This window comes from Thunnus maccoyii, chromosome 5, assembly GCF_910596095.1.
Source record: "Thunnus maccoyii chromosome 5, fThuMac1.1, whole genome shotgun sequence".
NCBI classification, from domain to species: domain Eukaryota; kingdom Metazoa; phylum Chordata; class Actinopteri; order Scombriformes; family Scombridae; genus Thunnus; species Thunnus maccoyii.
Window position 1 is genome coordinate 23903089 of NC_056537.1, and position 25260 is coordinate 23928348.

Below are 25260 nucleotides of genomic sequence, written 5' to 3' on the forward strand. Positions count from 1 at the left end.
TCTTCCATAACTGTCCACCTGGTTGGACACAGAGGTTTCAGTGTTCTGGTTTTGTTTTGTCCTGATGTTGCCTGTCCATCAAATACTGCCTTGAATTTTCCTGACTGGTTACGTAGAGTTCCCAGCTCATGTAACCACTGTAAAGAGTCACAAATCAAAGGAGATGCATTGCAAGCATGTTGTGTGATGAGGTTTACAGAGTGGGCACCACAGTGCACATAAAGAACCAATGGCTGCTTTCTCTTCAACATTGCCTGTTGACCATGCAATCCAGATATGGGAAGGTTAAAGCTTAAAAGGATGTCGATATTTCTGCAATTTCTGCCCCAGTTGTTCCAGGTGCCTCATACAAGCCAATAAAGACTTCTTGGGAAACAAGGTTGTTGTCTATGTACCTAAGACAATTGCCATCAGTTAATATTGAATATTGGCAAACTGGCTGAGACCTGCTTGCTGCTATGCCTCTGACAATTGTATTGCCCAACAGGTTTAAATACTCATTTTGGCACTGAGGGCTGACATAGTCCTGACAACAGAAGAACCAAGAGTTGGATCATCATTTGCTAGTAACTTTATGAGGTGGAATATATTCCCTCACTGGCATCATGTCCCCGAAAAGCAACACACTGCCGGGCAAGATCCTACAGCAGCCACAATTTCTTCAAGACAATGCCTTGCCTTTTCTTGTTTTTGCCAAGGCACTTGATAGCTGTGTATCTATTGGCCTTCCCTCTTCAGCATTGATAGGGAGAGCATTTTTCCAGTTGTTAAAGCCATTTGAGGAAAAAGCAGGGTCTGATTTTATTTTCAAGTGTACGAATCTTGATAGCATAAGCTTTAACGCTAAAAGCAAAGTACTTTTTTCAAGTCTGGGCTGTAATGAAGCCAAAAATATTGCCTGTACCAATTTATCTGAAACATCAAGATCTTATTTTAAAGTCTCTGTACGTCTATGTCTTTTGGATCAGTCTGGTTCAGCTCATGTCCCAAAATGTCCATACCACTGCAGCTGACCTGATTCTCCCATGCCTTCAGATCAATCTGACCTTCACATTCTGACAGACATGATGCAAAACAATAAATATTTGTTTTGTATCTGCAAATGCATGAAATAATTGATAATTTACAGTATTTTACTATTGCTTTGGCTCAGTTTTCACAACAGAGTTTTAATGTGCAAAAGCTTCAACACAAAACACAAGAGGAAACAACTTTACCGTACAAAACCGTACACAAAACTCAAAATCTCATGCAAAATGAAAACAACTGAATCACAATATGTAATGTATCATGCATCAGGTCTATCAGAGCATTATTAAATTGTATTATTTCATTGTTGAATAAATTGTTAGTTGTTTTTCCATTTTAAAATTAAGTGGTTTTAAGTTATGCTGTCAACAAAAAGTAATTATATTTAAAACAGAATATGAAATGTTCATTATACAGAATAGCAACAAGGAAAAATGTGCATCCTACACAGAATCGCATATTTAAAATACTGTTGGGTAAGAATTTTTACTGAAAATATTTCTTTATTAAATAAACTGTATTGATGATGATGATGACGATGATGATGTATTCAGAAGTCTGACTTAACATTAAAATAAGTCTTACATTCAAAGAAGGCAAAATGGTGATTGTCACTGTTATTGCATATTTATTCTAATGTTTTGCACTTTGTATGAAAACCAAATTTTATGTTGTATGTTGTATTTTTTTTAAAGATTTGATTACAGAATATTCTTTTGAGCTTAACTTTTTACTTACACTTTGGATCTTCTTAAAAAAGGACCTGATGACCTCCCTTTTTCACTTTTTAGTGGACATCTTTGGCTACAACTTCAAATTGACCGCAGTTCATTTGTCTTACACAGGTGCAGGCTTTTACCTCCACTGTGCTGAGTATAGATAGCAAATTATTGGTGCCTTCAAATGGTGTCATATTTACCATGTTCATGAGAAGAGTCCATATGAATGCCCCCCTCTTGTGGGATTCACAACTTCGGAAGTGGAAATGAAAGCTCTGACTTCACCAGTTGTGATGTATGACATTTTCAGAAATGGCAGAGGCCATGGAAGTAAATTTTTTGGTGGATGTTAAGTTAATACATTGTAATTTTAGTCATATAGAGTTTTTCTATATTTATAATATGTCTGCGGGAAATGTTGTTATTCCCAACAGCCTCATCTTTTTCCTTTGACATTATGAGTGACGGTTAAATTATATAAAAATTCATCACCCTTGTCATCTCATTTCTTGTTCCTCCGCATGGCGTTAAAATGCAAAGTAAGTCAACATTTCTCAGAAAGAAGCGAAGAATGACGAGAACAGCGAGAAGTTCTCACCACTTGAATGCCAAGCATGTTGTGTACACGACTTCCCATGTCATAACCACAAGCTGGTTGCCAGATCATCTGGTCAAGTATCCCCCTATATCCTGTTCTGTCACTCACAAAAACTATTGGTAGGCACAATTCAGTAACTCCTTAAAGGTGCAATATACGACATTCTGCCCCACTAAATGTCAGCAAACAACAATTTGCTATGTAAAGATATAGTGAAGTAATGGCATCCTGGGAAATGAAGTCACACTCCCTCTATGTGTGTTGTAATCCAAGCTTCTCTGTTCTTTGTTTTGATAGCCAGTCCGGCTGTGCCTGCATGTTTGTGCATGTGAGTCCCTCCACGTCCTCCCACGTCGGTTTCCAACATGGCGGCCACAAAGGCGGTCACAAAGTTTCTCATATTACAGCTAAACAGTACATTAAAATAGATTTCTGAAAACATTTGAGGCAAGAAATAGGCAAAGCAGTAATTTGATCCATATTTGATCAGCACTGCCTAGTTTGACAGTTTGATCTGAGTTTTGTGAGCTGTCAGTTCAGGGGCCGCTTTGCACCTTTAGCCCAGCCAGATCTACGCCCATGCACTACAGCCTCCACTTCATCAAGAGTCTTCAGTATGAGAGGGTTGTTAATTCATCACTGTAGAACCATGGCTGCTGCAATTAACATGGTGAAAACATGATTATTACTTGAACACATAACACTTGGAACAAACCTTGGAGGCGAATTGTTAATCTCAACACAATAAAACTTCACGTGAGCGTTCCTGAAGCATTTTAAATATTGTTTGAATTCTTGGCTTGCTTCATTATTTAGTTGGACATCATGTTTATCTTGTCCTAACCAGTCAGTAACAATACGGTAACAGATCTGCAGATTTAAGAGCTATTTGTATAAGTTGAATCACAACTTCTGTACAGCTGTGTTGGTTTCATCCGTGCTTGTTGCCATTTTTGTGGCAATTCTGGCTTTGTCACAGTGAGATGATGTTGTTCTTCCAACAGGCATCAATTAGCGCAACCAACTCTATTTGAATGGTTGAAAGACAGCTGACATGTAATGAGGTTTGTAACCAGACTAGAGAGATATGTAACTAACAATTTAAAGTACCTTGTGTAACGCTGCATTTTCTATCATTGAACATTGCTGCATTGAAGTTTGATAGATGAAGCATGATGACAGAGAGAAGTGAATTAAAAAATGGAATATGGTAGGCCTACATTGTAAAAACTGTACAATATGGATGTACATTGGAGAGTTGGGTTCTCTGTCATAGTATTTTGAGACGTTTTTAAGCATGTTTTGATACTTTTTTTCTTTTTTCTCAGTGAAACTGGGTCACCATTGCAACAGACTTTGAGAATTTGAGCAGGGATACAACATGCAAGCTATACACGTTTTACAGCCACTGTTCAAGCCTGCAATGGGTGAGTGCTTGTTACTCAAAAGACAAATGGGTGGAGTATCGCTTAAAGTGTCGGTAAAAGTGAATATTCTTATAACTGTGAACTGCTCTGCTGGGTTGCATGTAACATTAACACCTCTTGACTTGCACTGTGTTGCTAAAAATGTGCTGCGCTGAGCGGGTGTTTTTTTTGACCTTTAAACAGTAGACTGGATGCCGAAGCTGCCACTGCTTTGTGACAGACTGTTTTATAATGGCTGTTACAAGAGGCCTGCTGATGATTGCTAATAGAGATAGAGCTGATATGAACTGGTCACTATGACCCACCATTCCCAAGGAAATGTTATGTAATCCTCTGGGGATTGTCGCAGCATGTCTGTTTTTTTCTGCAGGCCTGTTCTTTCCATTTGTGCTTTTGCTGCCATATAAAGTATATATATTTTTTTTCTGTTTGTCGCCCCACCGACTCTTTCAAGAGATCAAGAGTCAAGTAATTTCATGTGTGAGATGATGCTGATAGTGTGCGGGCTGAGGGAAGAAATGTCATGTTATCTGCATGAATAAATAAATATGCACACACCATTTAAACCTATGAGACACCAACATCCCAGTCTGAGTGAACTGAAGTTACAGTGTGCTCATACGGTATATATAGTGCTACTCATTCAGTAGCAGCACCACTTTTGGTTTGTAGTATTTTATGCAGTAGCGAAATTAGATGACTGGACATGATTAACTTAAATGCGTCATCCCTGCTTCAAACCTTTCTGCCCTTCCTGACCACATACTTCCATGAAGCATTTCTCTGCCTGTCAGCCTCAAAAAATGTAGACTAAAAGAAACTGAAAAAAGACACATCCTCTGTCTGTTGCTGATATTGATCTTACACACTAGAACGGATTACTTGTGAATATACTTGAATTACTGAGTAAGTGGTGCACTTAATTTTACATGGAGTTTTTTCTCACCTTCTGTCCATATATGCACGCTGCCCGTTTCTCACTTGCTGACACACGCACACCTTCTGCCTCTTTGTCTCTTTCCCCCCCTTCTTAATGCTGTCCATGGTTTTGACATGTTCATCAATACATGTGTATTACAACATCATTTTAACATACTATAACAGTAAGCTAACCAAGGCTTGCTTTTGAACTATAGGATTAAATAAATTAACTATATAGATATTATTTTTTTTATTTTGACAGATTATCTTCACTGAATGCATTTGTTTGTTTGTCAAACTAGCTTCAGTCTGGTTATAAGACCCGCTCTTAGCTAGCTTGCCAGTCCCCACAAAAAGGTTGAGGACCCCTTCTCAAATAATGGAGAACATTACTTGTAATTGCCCTATCAGGATCTTATCCTTGTGGCATTTTAATCTCCTCCCCCCCCTCTCTTCTCTTGCTCTCTTTCTCCCTCTTGTATTTTTTTGTCCTCATCTTCATGATAATCATAATATTTACTGTTGTATTTAGATTTTATAGTTGCATGAGATTATGTTAATTCATGTACATTCCCAATAATTTATGAAGCATTACCTTCATGAATGAATGCTTTTCATGCATGAATTGTCATTATCGAATCATTTATACATAATTTAGTCCATCTCTTGCATAAATATGAATCAGGAATCAAAAACTCTGTATATTTAGGCCTATACAAGGTGTGAACAGTGATGACAATGGTTTAACCAGTAACTTCCTGCTATGAATAGATCACAGCTTGAAGGCTATGATACTAGTGTGGTTTGGTACATCTTTGGTATCATCTTTATCTTGTCACTTTTAGAGAAAGCCTACTGAGCATAACTACTAATTTTCCACACAATGAAATAAGAGACATTTAAATAAAGCAGAACCAGAATGAATTTACACTTTGATTATTTGTTACACTGAATTGAAACACAAGGAGAGTAAACAACAAGAGACAAAACAGAGGTAAACAACAGTGGGTGCAGCGACTTCCTGGGATCTCCCCTGCTTGCCTGGCAACCTTATGGTGGCCACTTCAAACAAGATATAACGGGTTAATTACTGGTTTTGTTACCTTTGAATAGAGCCACGCTGTTTCCCCCTGTTTCCCCCTGTTTCCAGTGTTTATGCTAAGCTAAGCTAACCAGTTTAAGGCTGCAGTTTCATATTTACCGGACAGACAATCTTCTTATTTAACTTTCAGCAAGAATGCAAATAAGCACATTTCCCAAAATGTCAAACTATTCCTTTGATGTTCAGTCAGTTAAAACAGCTATCAAGCTATGAAGTTTGCATGACCGCTGTGTACTTGGAATAGGTGTACAAGTTTGTCACATTTATTTTATTTCACTTTTACTCGCTCACAGCCCATAACGTGAAGTGCAAACACAGATAAAACAGACATTGTATTTCATTCACATAATGCAAAACTAATACAAATGAATGTCCACCAATACAGGTAAGTGCAAACAATGTTGACATATTCTAAACAAGACATTCGGTAGCTAATGGAAATCAGACCAATTATAATTCTACAAAGAGACAAGGTCCAGTTTATGGGAATTGTGTATTCAGGTGAATTATGAAGGTCACAGTTAGTCATGTTCGGTGACAGCGTCTGTTAATGAATGCTGTTAATTTGTCTGAATGGACTCACTACCTGTTGACCTTTTTTTTCATATTTTTTTCCACATAAGTCAAGCACATGGATGACTTTAAAAATTGCCCTGAAATTGTTCGCCATTATTCAAAAGTTGAGAGAGACAGGAAACAGAGGAATAGATAGGTTATAACATGAAACAAAGGTCATCTGATTGCATCTTAACCCGTAGTCTTAGTAGTTATAGGTTTGTGTGCACTGTGGCATTTTTCATTTTTGTCATGTTCACTTCTGTATTTCAAAAGTCAAAGACTAAACCAGGAAAAGAAGGAGAAAAAGAAAATGGGTCTGATTACATTAGACTGTATCTATATGATGATTGATTGTATATTGTGGTTACATATTTTATCAGAGTAGCTGGGAAAAGCTTCAAAGAATAGCACAATGAGTCACACAGTGACCCGGTTCAAGTTCAAACATCAGTCTGAAAAGGTGATCCTTTGAATGTTTGCTCTCCTTCAAAGAAGTTATAAGCAGGAAAGAAACTAAAACATTTCAAGTTCCAGACCAAATAAAGAAGACAATGGAGGAATTTCCTAATTAAGCCAAAATGGTTACATGTGTTGGCTGTCAGCCACAAACTCATACTGGAGTTTTTTATGAGAGATAAAGATGTGTTCCAGTTGAAGATGGTGTGTATAGGTTATTTGAGGACAAGTCCGCATCAAAATAAATATGAAGCTCAATCTTAGGGCGAAGTTTCGCTCTTAGTGTTAACCATCTCATGTCTAAATGTGGTAACACAATGTCTGACGTCAGATACACAAATGAGATTTCTTGACTTCTGTTCGCAGTTAACTGGGAGGATGTTTAAGTGTGCCAATCCAAGTGAACTCCACCTTTTCCTCAGTTATCTGTGAAATGATAATGACCATCGCCTTTGAAGTGTCATGACATTTAAAAAAAAAAAAAAAAAAGAGGAAAAAAAGCGTGACTCAGCGTTTGAAGATCTGTGTATTAAGATTTTTTTCTTCTTTAATTATAAGGCAACTCCCAAGGAAATACTCCTGCTATGTACAGTGTTTTCTCACTCTTCATATATATACATTATGCTACAGTACATGCTGGATTGTCATTACTCATTAAGATTTTGCTGTGCTGTGATATTTGACTGTCTGATTTTTAGTGTGAAAGGAAGAGATACCTCCAACACCATCTTCAACTCAGAACTTTATTAAGTATTTCCTTGGTGGAACAATGATTCACAAAATTACCACCAGGACACACATTAAAATAAGTGAAAGAAACAATGAGATGAAAAATTCTTGTGGAAAAAAAGTGTTCAGAAGAGCATTTGGATGATTTTTCTGCTGACTTCAACACTGTTTTAGGAACCAGCATCTAGTGGCCATTGAAGGGAACTGCAGCTTGAAGCACCACTGTACCTATAATATATATATATATACACACACACATATTACACAAACCCAGCAGCACACACACTAAACACTACAATATATTGCATGTGTATGTTGTGTATAAATCAGAATTTTGCACTCTATTATTCCCCCCAAACCTGCTGCCCATTTACTTTTTTCCTTCTTTCTTCTCTCTTCTTCTCCACTTTATAAACTCGTCATGGTATATGCACCCAAATACAACAGAATGTAGGTCTTTTTTTCCCTCCATCTACTTAGTCTTCTCTTGTAGAGTTTCTCTCTTCTTAAAGGTTTTGAATATTTCTAGATAAATTCAACTAACTCTGTCCTCAGGTTGCAAGATATTTAAGTGTATAGTGTATATATATTAATTTGAATGGCAACGTTATTTTTCTAGTTTATTTTGTTGGTGACCATGGCACAACTAGCTCAAAAACGAAACCTGCTACTGCATATACATAGCTTTCATCTGCACAGGGAAAATGCAAACCTGGCAAATCTGATAGGAGGGAGCTGCACTTTGGTTGTATTTTAATCAGGAGGTCACGACCTGGTCGGACAGGATCCGTGCGGTTAGTTTTATGGAGATTAGTGATGGAGCTTCCATTCAATTTCTGCATGTAGAAGGTTTTTGTTAAAATACAAGGGATTTACTGTAAGGCCTTATTTCTGTTTTGCCCTCTGGCTACAGGCTATCAAAATGGGAAATTCAGACCTATTTTACAACACATAAACACTACAGCACAGACATTAACACAGCTAATCATGTCATCTACAGTACTGTCCACGTTATGGCTGTCCTGCCAGTGACCCCACTCTTGCTGATACTACTGTACTTCCCCTTGCTACTCGCTTTCTGCCTCTTTCTTGCTCTCACAGTTTAAACACCCTTCCTCTATCTCTCCATTTCACAGAACCACGGAGGCTTTGCACATTACACATTAAGCACGGATCACAGGCCCTGTGTTTGACTGTAAACTGTTACAATAAAGATTGTACAAGGGATATTTCTCTTTAAACTTGTGTTTAGATTTGGGGAAAACAGAGTTTCTAATTATGCTTGTGCAATACTGTCACTAGCCAGCCACTATCAGAGCAGGACATTCCCATCTCTCCATCTGCATAACTCTCTGTCTCATTTGTTTGTTTATGTTGAGCAAATGGTCATAATTGCTGCTATGACCCATGAACATGTTTGTTTACATCTTCGCTGTCGGAGTTTGTTGTTTAGATTTGAACATTGGAGTAAACAGGGAGTCCTAATCTAGTGTTTGAAACGGTCCAATCTGAAGTTTTGTCTCTCGGTGTAATCATACAACGTCAAAAAGAGGTTACTAGCAGAGGTGGGGTATGCACAGTTTGTGTGACAAAGCCCTGCAGTGAGGGCGGAGATGCACTGTAAAAACATTATCTCTGCACACGCCATTAAAAACTCTATTAAAGACATCTGATTTCTCAGTATTTTCTGCTGAACCAGATTAGTCTCAGACAGACTGTCGCTCTTCTTTTTCTGTCAAAGAAAACACAAACTAGCATGTAGTCGCTACAATAGGATGCATAAAAAAATCCTGCAAATACATACTGTCGGCCTAGCAAGCGCACGCAACTCACATTCACTCATTCACACATAAACACAAAAACTCTTCATTTCCAGTATCACATAATCACATTATTAACCCTCTCATGTCATCACATACCATACCACTCACTCTTTCTTCTAGTTTTACTGTACATGACGCAACAGTATGCTGGTCTCTAGATGGTTTATGTTGTTTTTTCATCTTATCAAGCGTGTAATTAGACTTTGCATGATGCTCCTTATATGATATACAGATGTACAGTAGGTTAAGTTATACCCACCAAAGTCTAGTTCACATCTCTGGTCCTCAGGCAACAGAGACATGTCAAAGTATTTTTTGGGGCGGCTGTGGCTCAGGAGGTAGAGCGGGTCATCCACTAATCGGAAGATCGGTGGTTCGATTCCCGGCTCCTCCAGTCCACATGCCGATGTGTCCTTGGGCAAGACACTTAACCCCAAATTCCTCCTGATGGCTGTGCCATCAGTGTATGAATGTGTGTGAATAGTAGGTTAGCTTCCTCTGATGGGCAGGTTGGGACCTTGCATGGTAGCCGTATTAATGTGTGTGAATGGGTGAATGTGATTCGTAGTGTAAAAAAAGCACTTTGAGTGGTCGGAAAATTAGAAAGGCACTATACAAGTACAGTCCATTTACCATATTTTATATAACTGCACAGGAACTGGGGGAGGTGTTGTGACTATTTACTGTCAAGTCAAGGCCTGAGAATGATCTCATTATTTTACCATAATGTGCACAAAGTTTGCAGTAGTTAACCACAGAAATAAGTGAGGAGCAAATCGCGAACTAAATGCAAATGAATGAATCTAGCAGACAAGTCACACAGTTACTGAATAACTCTGAATCAATACACAGTAATAGATGATGATACAGTAACAGCAGATGTCTAAACACTGTTTAAATGTCTAATGATTACTTCAGAGATATGTGTGAATCTTCTTACTGAACGCTTGAACCTTCAACTAGCAACTGATCATTACTTCTTTATTATGTACACATTACTCACAATTTTGTGTCCCCCTTAAGTAAAGTGTGGTGTCATCCTGCCAAACCAGTAGCTGCTACTGGGACTGCATCATTTATTCAAGAACTATTTTTCAGATTTTCATTAAAGTGGTACTCTAGCAATTTAATATTGCATCGCCATTAAGTTGGGGACTCACAAAAGACAGATAAAGATAAAAGACTTTAAAGGCAATGTGTAAGTATCCTGACTTTTAGTCCACATGAAATACTGGATGCAATATTTCCCATAATGTTACAAATGACCAATAACATCTTTTTTTTTTTGCCTAAGTTCCTAATTTGTTTCTTTAATTGGTAAATACACAGTGCATTCTGTAAAGTACTGTATAGTGTCAGGACTATATCAGTGACAATTAATGGCTTTTTTTTACATTCAATATCTGATTTGGGTTGTGCTTGAACCTATACTTGAATATTTCTCCCTATATTTCATTTGGCACTCCAGCAAACACTTTTTCCCCACAGATCTAACGTCTTGTAATATCACAGTGAGTCAACAGGAAACAAGTTGACTGCAGCAGCCTGCGGTCATCAATTGAACACTTTACAGCTCCCTGATTCCCTCCGATGCAAATGTGTGGCGAGATTAGCTTGTCTGTCGGTGTTAGACTGTGTTTTCTGGCTCCAGATAGGCAGGCTGGAAGCCACTGTCTTCATCTGGATGTGATATGATGAGTCACAGTCAAATCTGAGATTGGCATCGGTCTGGGAACAGACAGGAAAGTTTGTAGGCCAATTAGCTTGTTACATAAAACTCAACACAGTAAATATCACTGATGCTCTCCAGAGGCATGTATTAATTAGACAAGACTCAGCTGGCTACTAGTCATTCATAAAGAGACCAGCAGTGAGCCATGGGACCACTAGATGCCTCCCTTTGTAACCCGAGGAACGCTGCTTCTCCAACATCTCTTCAACATACACTGAGATTTTTATTGGGTTGTTTTTATATTTTGACAAATGACCGTGTTGATAGTGTTGATAATGTTATATTCAGTATCTTCTTTATAGCTTCTGCCTTCTCACTCTCATTTTCCAGGAAGTAACTATTCTTACTGCTATTCATTTGCCTTTCAATTCAAACACGATATTAAAAATGGCTTTGGAAAAATGTGGCGTCAATGTGTATCACCGTGAGAGAAAATGAGGAAGTCGTGTAACAGCTTGATGTTTCTGTGTAGAGCCAGACAGCTCAAGGCCACGGGATATCAACCTCTTTTCCTGTATCATTAATTAGGTTAGACGATGCTTCCACGCTCACCGTTTACTTTGTGTGACAGTGACCTTGTAGGTGAAGGGGGTAAAAAGTGTGTGTGCGTGCAGTGAGTGTGTGTGTGTGTGTGTACAGGTGAGGTCATTTTAAAAAGGGACGAGGAGGAGAAGATAAGGAAGGACAGAGGAGTTCATTTAGTTGATTGCACCGGGGGGAAGGCGACGATGTGTGGGACAGATATATGGACGGAGAGGAGAGGACTCTGAAGTGGGTCATAAATATTGAGGAAAGAGGAGAGGGAAACAAAGAGAGAGCGAGTGTGTTTCATAAGACCAGATGTAGTTTAGCGATTGGCTGTAATGGTATGAATAAGAAAAATAAAAAATAGACTTTTAAAGAGCTTATGACAGTTATGGCTGTTTTGCTGTCTCCATTGCAATATCATTTTTTTCAATAGGATAGAATAGTTGTTTGCACATTCACAAAAACTTAGGTGCTGGATAACAATAAATCACTGAAAGTAGAAAATACTCACACACTGGAATCAGAGCTCCTTTAAGCTTTAATTAGCATCATTTTGACCCAACAACCCAGTTTTTGTGAGTAAAAAAATGGAGGAATAGTTCAACATTTTGGGAAATGTGTTTATTCCCTTCCTTACCAGTAGTTAGATGAGAATATTGATACCACACTAATGCCTGTCCGGTGAATATAAAGCTGCCACCAGCAGCCTGGAAACAACTAACCTGGCTCTGTCCAGTGCCGGCACTGATTCCAGTGTGTGAGTACTTTTTCAGTGTCTCCCCTAGTAAATACTGAATCTGCTTTAGGTCTCAGAGTGTGTCAAGTCTTTGGCATTTGATTTTTTACTTTAGTGAAGAACTTACACAGGCTGCAGAGTAGCAGGAAGTGTTGCTCTGTCTCCACCGCGTGTCGTTTGGCAGAACTGACGCATTCTGTTTTCTCTGGGTTGCCAAGTTCGTCTGTGTGTCAACCGCTCTCAATGGCCAGGTTGGGGTCACGGCACCCAGATAAACTGACACTGGGCTTTGTCTGTTCAGTGCTAAATATTATTGATGACATTTAAGTTTTTGTAGTCCACTGGTTGATGTAGTTTTTTTTTGGCTGTAATTTAGTAGGTCCAGATTGTGTGTGTGTGTTGTGCTGAGGCCGTGTCCATTTTCTCCTCTTAGCAACACAGAGCTTTGTAATGGAGCCAGGGGCTTTGAGTTTTTTTTACTGATCTTATCATGTACATACATATATAATTTGAAATATATATGATATATATACTGTTTTGGTTCACTCGCACCACTCTCATAGTGCCATTTTCAGGTGCAGAAGACTGAAAACCCTCCGTTCACCTCCTGGCCAGCCCCAAATGGCAGACAGACAAAATTAGTGACTAGCTGGTGAACATAGCGGAGCATTTAGTTGCTAAATAGCCAGATATTTCCCTCAGGAGATGATGGAGAGCAAAACAATGCTAAAAGGAGAGTGAATAGTGGACTTACATTTACCAGGTGGACAGAAACACGACTCTACGTGAATGCTAATGTTGCTCCATATGGGCTAGATGTGTAAATAGGCAAATGTTTGCAAACCTGTTCGTTTGTTTCCACCTCCCCAAGATGGCCCACATTTAAGGTTGTTATCATATGTACAGTATGTGTGTTAGTGCTCCCGGTGTTTGTGTAGATGAGACAGTGGCTGTTTTCTGCAGGTCAGTTCAGAGAGCTACCATATGGCAGGACAGGAAGGAGGGAGCGAGAGCACAACACACAAAAGGGGGGAGAGACAAGAAATGACAGGAGGTTGTAAGGAATGAGAGAGAGAGCAACAGTGGGGGGAGGGTGTAGGAAGCGAGAGGGAGAGTGTGAGAGGATAAGCAAGAGAAGCATGGGGATGACAAAAAAATGATGGTGACCAGAATAAGAGCGCAGACCTGGGCGATGATGAGTAGGGGGGGGGGGGGGGGGGGGGGTGATGGCGATGAGTGAAGTGGGTGGCAGAGCCTACAGCTTGGAAGCAGAGGAGGTGACAGTGGGGGGTGTTCACTGCTCAGTGATGTGTTATGATCCGACCCCCCCCTCCCCACCACCACCACCACCACCCCCACCTCCACCCCCTACACACACACACAAACATATTTTTGTCATTTAGGAGGACATTGCAATGACTTATATCAATTCATGGAGACTTACCTTAAAGGATAACTCTGATAATATTCTTTATTTTCCTTATTGCCAACAAATTTCATAAAAAGGCAAAAACAAAAACAACAGTTTGTTTGCCTCTAAATACTTCCTTACCCTGTCAGTGCCTCTCATTGGTTCTTTCTGAAAAGGAAAATCAAAAAGAAGTCACAAATATATCATTTCAGTGAGTATTTACAGCAGCAGGATGGTGTATTTGGGGTCAAATCACAATAAACTACAGTGCCTGTGTTCATTGTGATGAAGGAACATGTTTTTTTTAACAATAATGGTGCTCTATATGGCACAGCATAGTGAGCTACGTATATCAGGTTTTACTTGTTATTAGGATAAATGTCTTGTTGGTTTTGGTTTTCATGGGTTTGTTGACAATTAGAAAAAAAACAGCATTATCTTCTAACCCTAGAGTTGAATGATTTACATTATAGGAATCAATTTTTGGAGGTGAGTCCCCCTTATGTGACTGTGTGAAAGATTCATGTCCCCACAATGTGATTAATACATACACACACACACACACACACACACACACACACATACACACACACACACACACACACACACACACACAGGCTCTCTCTCTCCTGCTCTCCAGCTCCCTCGCTTGCTCTCCCTCATTCTGGCTCTGTTGCCAAGGCTACCGTATAGCCTCTTGCTGCATATACCTAGACGAATCTGCCGCCTGTGGATCTCTCTCTCCTCCAGGATACAAACAAAAGAAAACCCATCAGACTTTTATGCCCCTCTCTCTCTCTCTCTCTCTCTCTCTCTCTCTCTCTCTCTCTCTGTCTGTCTCTTTCTCTCTGTCTCTCTCTCTCTCTCCCTCTCTCTTTCACACACAGACACAAAAACCCACATTCGTAGATTCTGCCTCTCCTAACCTCACACGCTTCCTCTTGCCTCTCTTCGTCTCTTGCTGTCTCCTTCCTTACATGCAAACACAATCCTTCTTCTCCCAGACAGAGGAGCAGTAAAGGGATTGACGTGGTTCTTGGTGTTTGGCTCCTGGTCTTTGGCTCAGAGGGAGCGGAGCGGCAGATGGCAATGTGAAGACGGGCTCAGTCAGGTAAGAGGACTTATCCTAACCAGACTTAAGGCTGTGGATGAGTGACTGCTCCAGCCCTCCTCTCCTCCCTCTGTCTCTCCCTCTCTCCCCCTCCGTGGCTGTGCGACATGAGGTGAATACCAATTTCTCAGCAAAGCCCCTACGGTTCATATGGCTGCTGCGCTTTCCTGGCTGTAAAAAAGGTAGGGATCTGTGATGTAGCCTCTGTATGTGTATGTTTATTTTCTGATTATTCTTCACAAACTGATCATAAGACAACAGGTTGGTTCCTCGATGCTGTTGTAACTGTGTGTTTTTCTCTCTCATCTATTATTATGCAAAGCTTGATTTCCTCCGTGTTGTATCATGTCTATGTGACAATGTGGGAGTTACCAGAGAGAGATGCAACAGTCCACCTCCCTGGGTGATTCATTACTAATCCATCCAGCTCTGCACTGTGTGGTCGCTCTAGCTCACCGTAGCCATGTACAGTACGTGATATGAATGGTGTTTTGTCTTAGTATGAATGACTGCCAGAGAATGCCATTCCTGCACTGATGTTGCGATGCAGCGCAATCATGTAACACAATCCTTTGTCACCGGGAATCCAGATTTATCTCCAGCAACCTGTAAATCAATTCGCTATGCAGCACATTTCAATTATTCATACAGTATAGCGTAGACTGAATTGTAAGTTTATATGTGTGTTAATGAGATTTCTCTTTGAAATGCCCCTGGAGCTGCTGCGAGCGATTGTAGAAGTGTATGTAAACAATAGAGCTGATTGATAATCTGTCTCTGTGATATACAGGAGGAAGCTGCAGGCTTGCTGGGTATTTTATTTTAAGGTCATTGTGAGCTTATGTTTGTATTAATGTCAATATTGTGTGTGTGTGAGTGTGTGTGTGTGTGAGAGAGAGAGAGAGAAAGGTTGATGAGGCAGGTCTTGGCCCTCGTGACTTTATCTCACGTTACCATCCCATCATCACTTTCAGTAACAGCTTCCTCTTACCCCCTTCTCCCTGCCACATGAGCACTTCAACAAGACGTTCGATACCTCACTCTTCACGCACTTTGATTCACCTGGAAAACAGGAAATGCTGCCGCACTGTAAAGATGGAGAAGGGAAGGTGACAACTATACTTCAGAGCTTGCAAACAACTGTTCCAACATTTTTAAAAATAAAGCAGATTTGCACATGCTGTTGCGCCTCCATTATTTTCCAGATGGGGAAGCTGGGATCATCAGGAATATCCATTAAAACGTGAGCCAGCTGTCGCCAAAAGAAAAAAAAATAAATTAGATCATGTTAATTCCCCTTGTTCCTGATTGCAGGAAAGAGCTTTACACAACTGTCAGCAAACAGTCATCCCTGGTCCTGTGATTCTCCTGGGACAGAGGCCACGGGCTTATTGTATGGCTCCGTTTAGACTCAGCTCGATGTTGGGTGCTTTGAATGGACGCAGATCAATGGAAACACTATGCACATACTCTGTTTGAAGACTGAGGGGGTGGTGTTTGTAAGGACCCAAAGACAGTAGACCTCCAGTGAGGAATGAGGCTGAATCAGCTGTCAGGTTTGACTTTGCCATGAATCCACTTGGCCTGTTTATGAATTCCTCCCAGAATACTGAGTTTTAATTATAATGTGATTTCTAATTGGGGGGGGGGGGGGGGGGGGGGGGGGGGGTTGATTATAAGACTGTTACCTCCCTCTACTACAATATTCAGTCTGTTACTGCAGATTGTTATTATAGATTACTGTCTGATATTTGAATAACTTTAATATGTGCTGTAAGCTCCTCAATAGTCTCCATGAACAATGTGTGTAAACTAAAAACAGTCATCTGATGGTACAGTCCAGTCATTACAGAACCCACAGAACTTTATTTTAAGAAGATACCAGAGCAAGGCAGAATTTTTGGGAAATGGTGTGTAAAATGATGCAGTAGACATCTATAATATTTCTTTTTGATGCGATGGTGCATCTATATAAAAACATTGAATCTTGGATTTGACTATTTCACACATTTACATCATATAGCTTCAATGAAGATCAGACAGTGTGAAATAAGGTGATTAAAAAAAAAAATTTAAAAAAAACCTCAAAGTTACTGAAGGGGAAAGAAAAGAGAAAAACTGTTTGTTAAGGGGTTGAATGCAGGGCTGTAGATACCACTGAGGAAACATATTATGTCCTTGTTTTTTCTGGCGATTTGGGGATTTTAGGAAACTAACATGATGTTACTGTCTATATTTTGATGCCAGTATTTTTAATACTCTAATAGTATTTAGTATTTCCCGGAATCCCTGGCAGTGGATGGGTGGGTGGGTGGGTGTGGGGGACTCGGACTCAGACTTATGACTTCAGCATTTCTAAAATCCTGGCTACGGCCCTGGTTAAATGTACCAAACAATTCACCAAGCAAGCAAGCAAGCCCTCAGCAGCCAAAGCAAGAGACTGAAAAACAAAGATATTTACCTCAAAGAATAAAAGCAAAAAGAGGCAGAACTGTTAGACAAACATGAATATTGTCACTGCTCTCCCACTACAGATGTATGTTTGTATTTTTCATTTTCTCATGCAGTGTGCTTGCCAATGTGTGTGTGTGTGTGTGTACATGCTACAGTATGTTGGTTGCCACAGTTACCAAAACGCCAACCTCACTGCGTCATTGCTTCAGACAACCTTCACACAAAAAAAGAGATGCTTTCCTCCCATTCATCCCTCCATCCACTCACCTGTCCATTTATTGTTTAAAAGCGGAAGCTCAGTGAACTTTCTCCGTTTCTCTTATACAACACAATATAGGTGTGTTTGTGTGTGTGTGTGTGTGTGTGCATACTTCATATGTGTGTGTACATTGTATGTATGCACGTTGCCATGGCTACGGGCCGGGCTTACTGGCGTCATCACTTCAAAACCACCTTCGCAGCAAGCCGAGAGATAGAAAAGGACTCAAAGCAGCTCCCCCCTGTTCAACACCTGCACTCTCTCTCTCTCTCTCTCTCTCTCTTTCTCTCTCTCACACACACACACACACACACGCACACACACACACACACAGCTCTTGCTACTGGTGTGGTCTCATATTCCGCTGAACTCACCCCATCCGTTCAACAGGGTCCAGTGGCACAGAAGGAGAGGAGGGGGAGATGAGAGAGCAGAGCAGAGGAGAGCAGAACAGAGAAGGCTTGACTTCATGCATACTGATTCGACTGGAGCAATCTGAATGTTTTTTCTGAGGTTGTCTGGTTAGTCTGGCTCGAATCATCCCTGCCTCTTAGAGAAGGCATGGAAAGAAAGAGAGGGGAAGAAATATTGACAGTTTACTGTGTCACCTTACATCACCATCCTCCGCTCATGAGCTGGGAGATGACAAGAGTGCTACTCTGATCCATCTTTTAGATGAAACTGGATTACTAACCCTGTCTCAGCGTGACCAGTTGAATTTGAATCATAAAGTGTCTCTACTGTATATTGTGGGGCATGATTTATGTTGTGTTTAAATTACCTGTAATGTTTGGCTGTTATCTTCTGTCCTTCAGATATGACTCTGCCGCACAATGGCTGACAACGGCTGGTTGCCACAGGATACAGGATTTTACTTGATCATGTGATCTGACTCCCTCCCCAGTTCCCTGCCATCTATCATAGGTGAGTCATGTGACTGGCTGGGTGTTTACAGTAAAGTTGGGGGGGTTTTTTGGGGTTTTTTTGATATTCCAGGAAGCCAACTGGAAAATCATTTCATGGTAGTCATTGATGAAAACTTGCTCCAAACTCACACGTGACAAATTTAGACATCAGCAACTACATTCAGACAAAAGTGGTATGTGCACAAACAGTACACCACCACTTCCACAGGCCCCCACATTCACACATCTGCACAAAGCACGTGGCAGTAATCAGCCAAATGTACAAAACACCTTTATTAATGGTTGAAGGACAAAAGAGCAGGGCGGAAAAGGGCTTTGAATACACTGGTGACTGATACAGAGAGGCTGTGTGTGTGTGTGTGTGTGTGTGTGTGTGTGTGTGTGTGTGTGTGTGTGTGTGTGTGTGTGTGTGTTGTCAGTAGATGATAATGCTCAGGACGGATGAGAGGGATGAGAGCCACTCTGTTGCCAAGGCGACGGACAGGGCTGTAAACACGTTACCCCTGACTCATCTCTCCACAATAGAGCCTCTCTCTCTCACACTCTCTCTCTCTCTCTCGCTCAAACACACACTCTCACACACACAAACACACACACACAGACACACACATTCACACAATAGAGTCCAATCTGGGGGAGACAAGAGGATCCGCAGATGAGAGCCACTCCAAGCCGCTTAGCTATACATCTGAATAGGCCTGTGGAATAAATACAACCCTTTCTGTCATTTAAAAACACACAATCAGACACACACTCTCGCAACCTGACAAACACGCGTCATTGAACTGAAAATCAATATGTAGTTTTGTTGAGGTCTTTGCTGTGCACGTATATTAGAAAAGCAACAAAGACATTAAAAGCATGAAAATGTGATTGCCAAACCATTTTAATGGCCACGTAAACAGAAATGTCTGAAAAAGTCTGAAGGACGTCTGTGTATTAATTGTCGTTCATATGTCTCTTAAAAACTGAGGCAGAACAAACATGGTCACATCCATGGAGAACGAATGTTCATAAGGGGTTGAAGATACAACACTAACTGCATTCATCTCATTTAAACAGTGACAATGACAACAATTGTTGAGCAGTCCTGGAGTTCAAACATACTCCCTCATTTTGTTACATTTTCAGACAGTGTACAGAGAAAACACACAATATCTAAGAATCCAGCTGTGGAAGCCTTGTGGTCACAGAGGATTAATGTGTCAAATACCTTTAACACACAGGAGCCTCATTTAACAGGGGGATAATGACCCGCCGGCTGAGCAGCTCCACCCGCTCCCACACTGAGGACTCCATCTTCCTGAGGCCCGATGAGGACCCCGTCTGGCTGGATGAGCCCACAAAGACTGACAAAATAGGTGATGGAGCCCCTAAAAAAGATGGGCTGCCAGAATGCAAAGATGGACCCACAGGGGGCCAAAGCCCACAAGGGGAGGAAGTGTTTATGCACAAGGTGTATGCGCTGGTGATTGAGTTCCACTGCTGGGCTGCACTCTTCATCGTCTCTCAAGTCACGGTATGTGAATGGATGTCAGTGGATGCTGACTATGATGATATAAAATGTGGACAAAATCTTCACATGTTTGTAGATTTTTTTTTCTCAGATCACAAGACTTTCACGTGTGCTCTAAATCAGAGTTAGTTTGAGATGATCTTCCTGCAAAAGATTTGCTTTTCAGCTCAGCATATAATGTAGAACAGAATGAAAAATCCACAGTCGTGTAATTGCAACATTAGCAATGCAAATGACACCTAAACATGAGAGCACAGTATTCTGTCAAACCAACCCTTATTTTTCCACAAAGATTTTCTTTTCATATGCATCATTACATTGTCATATTCACTAAAGTGCTTTAGTCCAAAGTGTACTTTACTCTGCCTTGAAAAATACATTTTTATGGCTAAAATTGGACACCTCTTTGGTATTCATCTCCTCATCCCATCAGTCTCTCTGTTGACTTAATGTTTGATTCATTCAAGAAAAAAAAGAACAGGTGCAACATTACCATATGTATATAAAAAAAAAAAATTAAAAAGAGTCTTGTAAATGCATGTGGTCAATTTACATATTTTTTATGCCTGTATAATAGGCCATCTTCTTTTCTTCTCCCTTCATTTTTCACCTGAGAGCAGCCACAGCGCTGCCTGATTATCAGTGCATGAATGACTGGGGCGCAGCACAGTGACAGTCTGCCTTCCCTCTCTCCTCCCAGGGGTACTGGGTGTTTTTTGTGATGGAGGGAAATGGACCACTCTCTTCCATCTATAAAGCCCTGCAGGTCCTCGACTTCTACCTGGGCTTTGTCTTACCCTGCCATCCGATTTTTGGAATGGATGTAAGTGCCAGTCCTCGATCCCACCAAGAGGTGTTTCAGTTGGAAGATGTGATGTATCCAGTGTTGGCTGTGTCTAACTGCCTCTTCCTCTCTCTGTCTCTCCTTGTACTGGACAGTCCATCGTGTTGATGAGAGAGGTGCTAAACAAACAACACAATTGGATCGTTCATGGCACTGCAGGCATTGGTGTGGCCATCTGTGTTGTCATGGTAAAACACTGGACACCCCTTAATTTCTCATCCAAAACTCCTTTTTATGCAAAAATTCAAAAGTTCTGTCATTGCTTAATAAAAGTGACATTATGGTAGTCCTATGTGCTATCTGCTTATTGCAATTTACCATAAAGGAAAGTGATAGTCCAACATAAGTTCAAATTAATGCACTTGTAACAGTGTTTCTGTATCTCCAACTGTCTTTGAAAGTAACTAGATTGATTGGATCATTAATTTGCAGATTGGCTAGTTGCTTGGTTGATTGATTTGTTCATTGACTGATAAATAGACACATGGTTGAAGAGATAAAAGGCTGTTCACTGCCTCCTTTCTTCAATTCATCTTTCCTCAGGTCGTCCACATGGTGTGTAAGTGGCGTTACGGCACTGGCTTGTGGTCGTCAGGCAGAGTATCGAGGGACATTGGTGATCGGCGTCAGTCTGTGAGCCGCCAGCCCTCCTTCACCCTGTCAGAGTGGACAGATGCCCAAGAGGATCTGCTGGACCTGGACCCCGTGCCCCAGACTCCAGTCTTTGAGATGAGCACTGATACCAGGACAGAGGGAGACGCCGCCACCCTCACTGTCACACCAGTGGGGCTTCAGGAGAGGTTAGAGTGAGAGTGTGATGCAGAGAGCAGCAGGGCTGGGTGTGTTTTAGGAAGTAACGGAAACAGACAGAAAATGTTATGTGACTTTGCATTCGTTTGCATTTATATTTGAGTCTGTATCTGCAAATAGGCACATACTGTTTTCATGCTATTTGAATCCATGTTTTCACATAGCAGAGGGGTATACATATATATATATATATGTATGTATGTGTTTGTTTGATTCCATCCTGTGCATCACACAGGAGGGGCTCCAACGTTTCCCTGACCTTGGACATGTGTACACCAGGCTGCACGGAGCCCTACGGCTACGGAGCCCAGCTCTCCCCCAGAGACCAGTCGGCCCAGGAGTATCTCCGACAGGGAACACACATGCTGACCCCTGCCATGCTACACACACGGGCCATGGATGACCAGAGCCTGCAGGCTGAGTTTTTTGTGAGCAACAGCAGCTCACCCACCTACACTCTTTAGATTAACAGATACGCACAGAAATGAACAGAGACTCACCGGAAAAGACGTGCACTGACACACACACAGACATACACATAAACACAGACAGAAATGCACACACCCACACACACACACACAAACACCCAGTGGAGCTCTGCACACACCCGTAAGCTGTTCTACTGTCTGTTAGTGGGCGAAGGAAGGCGAGATACTGGCATATTTGCGTTCAAAAACCCGCAGAGGATTCCAGTGTCTGCTAGGCAAAAAGATGTGCGTTCAAGATCATACGCAAGTAATCCACAGCCTGTCAATCACGTGCAATTAGCACGTACCAGAAGAACAGTTCAGTCTGAAGGGTAGTGGATGACTTATTGTCTTGGATGTTATTTTCTTACCGTGTTGTTGCCTTGTAGAGGGCACGGCTTGTACTCTCTCCCTCCACTTCTGCATTGGCTGATTGTTGTTGCATCCACAACACCTATTGTTCTGTGTCCATTGGCAGGAAACTCCCATGAACTTTGTGGACCCTAAGGAGTACAACTATCCAGGGCTGGTGAGAAAGAATCGCTACAAAACCATCTTACCCAGTGAGTACAGCTGCAACATGAGTTAGAACAGTCACAAAAATGAGATTATGAAGTTGTAAATTTAGTAAAAACTATTTAGCTCAGATGTGTTTGGAAAAGTTGTCCCTGTTCACCACAATATTGATACTCACACTGAGACACAGCACACAAAAAGACACCATCCAACCCTGTAAGAAAATAGAACTCTAAGATTTAATACAGTATATATTCATAATGTATAAATATATTATTTTCTACCTTCTTCAGCTTTTATCTCCTAGAGTTACAACTTTTCTCTCTCCTTCTCTCCTGTTAATCTCACACCTCCAGACACACACAGCAGAGTGATCTTGAAGTCACAGGATGATGATGATTTCCTCAGTACCTACATCAATGCTAATTATCTGAAAGTAAGTAAAAAATATGTGTATTTGTGAGCAAAAACTTGCTTTGAGTTACTCACCGTAACTTTATTCATTCTTCGTGGATGTGACCTCATGTTCTCAGTGTCTGCTGCTCACAATTACTGAAAACAGATATTTGTATATGACAAGGCAATGCTTGTGTGTGTGCAGGGCTATGGGGGTGAGGAGCGTGCATACATCGCCACCCAGGGTCCCACTGTGAACACAGTGGGCGACTTCTGGAGGATGGTGTGGCAGGAGAGAAGTCCAATCATAGTAATGATCACCAACCTAGAGGAGAAAAACGAGGTCAGTGTGGATAGATGTTTGATGATGATTATGGATGATGATTATGGATGATTAATGGATAAATGGACAGATATTTGGTTGGGTAACTTTATGTGTTTGTGTCCACTGTGTCTTGCAGAAATGTGCAGAGTACTGGCCTGAGGACACTGTGACCCACGAGGGCATCGAGATCACCGTTGTCACAGTAACCCAGGAGGATGACTACAGTCTGAGGGTGTTCACTTTGAAGGTAAGACACGGAGAGACTGTTCATATGTCACACAATAAGGGTGAATACACAGAACACAACTTAAATAAACAACAAATCAAACTTTTTAAAGACATTTTCTTTTCTTTTTTTACAGAAACAATGTCCCTGTTACTCTGGATAATTCACAAACCTCACGGTGGACACTTTTCAGTGTGTTTTGTTCATTATCCAAAGCAACAAGGACACTGATTTTGGAAAGACAAGTAACTAATGAATTTTTTTTAAAGGTAATTTTTTCATCATGTGAAAAACGAAAATCAATTCACCTCAACTGTGATGGAGCGTCAGTAGAAATCTCAGATGTGGATATCTAAAAAACAATGAACCAAAATTATCTGCATGGCTAGACACTACTAGAGGTAATTGAGAAATGTGTTTTATTTGCATTTTAACACACATTGAATCCAACCGGCTGAGTTTGAGTTGAAATATTTTTTTAGATCTCAAGATTAATATTAAACCATGTAATAAAAACATGAAGTCCTGTAGTGTACACTGGTCTGCCACCACAAAAAATTGTGATCTTACGTTCTCAACATCCCAAGCAAAGACTACCCAAGTTTGTTTTTTGACAAAGTGAATGTTTTCATCAGACTGTTTCATCATGGTGCAGACTCACAACAGATATGTGTGTCGGGTTATGGTTTACTTAATGTTCTGATGTGGCCATATTTTTCTGTTTCATTCATGCGTTCATGATGGGTGCTTTATATTTAATTTGGGGTCATGGTGGCATTGGCACTTAGCAAGCCAAACATGATAATTCAGTAAATGCAGCCTGCATCTGATTACTAAGTACCAAGGGATCATTATACAACTGTGCTCTGAGTTAAAAGCTTGTTGTTTATTCAAGTTCTCCGGTTTATGTTGTCTATCAGTAGGATTAATAACCGTTGTCAGACTGACAGAAACACTCAGGGAATAGAAGCAGCTGATGGATTTCATTATGCAGGCTACAGTGCAGGCAAGGGAGAACAGACTATGTAAGCTCTTTTTTATAGCCCTCTCTCTTTTTTGCCGTCTTGCACTGCGTTCATTGTTGTCGTAGCAACAAACACCAAGGTAACACAATTTGGATACACATGCAGAGCAACAGGCTGATCAAAAATCCTTCCCGTGTGTGCGCACCCGTGAGCATGTAAATATGATCACATCCGTATGTCATGCCCGTATACCTGTTTGTGTGTTGATGTGTCCGTGTGCACCAGTGCGGGGATGAGGAGCGAAGTCTGCAGCAGTACTGGTACACCTCGTGGCCTGATCAGAAGACTCCAGACAAAGCTCCACCTCTGCTGGAACTGGTACAGGAAGTGGAAAGAGCAAGAGAGGAAGCTCCGCCCTCCAGTGGCCCTATAATCGTTCACTGCAGGTACAACCTTCTTGAGAATATAATAAGGCCTATAATACCCCCATGGTGATAGAATACATCCATAAACACACATAGAAAATTGTGACTTTTCATAGTGGAAGAATCCCCTTAACTGCTGTTTTTACTAGTGTACCAACTGAATCAACAGAGCTACTATGCACTCTTTCCATGAGCATAGCTTTTGCCTTCTTCCTATCCTCCACTGTCTGATTTCCCCAGGGAGGATTTGG

At 40.9% G+C, this 25260-nt stretch overlaps 1 protein-coding gene and 1 long non-coding RNA gene across 5 annotated transcripts in view; one reads left to right on the forward strand and one right to left on the reverse strand.

The window, feature by feature from the left end:
- Positions 1-25260, forward strand: part of ptpn5 (protein tyrosine phosphatase non-receptor type 5) — a 36709-nt gene that overhangs the window by 3985 nt on the left and 7464 nt on the right. Inside the window, exons 2-14 of one of the 4 annotated variants that reach the window (XM_042412655.1) lie at positions 3675-3773; positions 14774-14880; positions 18409-18517; positions 19746-20038; positions 20736-20858; positions 20975-21067; positions 21423-21679; positions 21925-22117; positions 22635-22719; positions 23029-23108; positions 23274-23411; positions 23530-23640; positions 24870-25030. In XM_042412655.1, coding sequence (XP_042268589.1) covers positions 19769-20038; positions 20736-20858; positions 20975-21067; positions 21423-21679; positions 21925-22117; positions 22635-22719; positions 23029-23108; positions 23274-23411; positions 23530-23640; positions 24870-25030 — 1511 coding nt within the window. In that variant the 5' untranslated portion in view covers positions 3675-3773; positions 14774-14880; positions 18409-18517; positions 19746-19768. Of the gene's footprint in view, positions 1-3674; positions 3774-14773; positions 14881-15768; positions 15990-16085; positions 16124-16243; positions 16437-18408; positions 18518-19745; positions 20039-20735; positions 20859-20974; positions 21068-21422; positions 21680-21924; positions 22118-22634; positions 22720-23028; positions 23109-23273; positions 23412-23529; positions 23641-24869; positions 25031-25260 lie in introns of those variants that run through there. The other 3 variants (XM_042412657.1, XM_042412656.1, XM_042412658.1) reach the window with 3 other exon arrangements.
- LOC121897879 lies at positions 23548-24934 on the reverse strand. The gene is made up of 3 exons (XR_006096304.1): positions 24837-24934; positions 23928-23971; positions 23548-23632 (listed from the first exon to the last, which is right to left on the reverse strand). It is a non-coding gene; the product is annotated as an uncharacterized LOC121897879 (long non-coding RNA).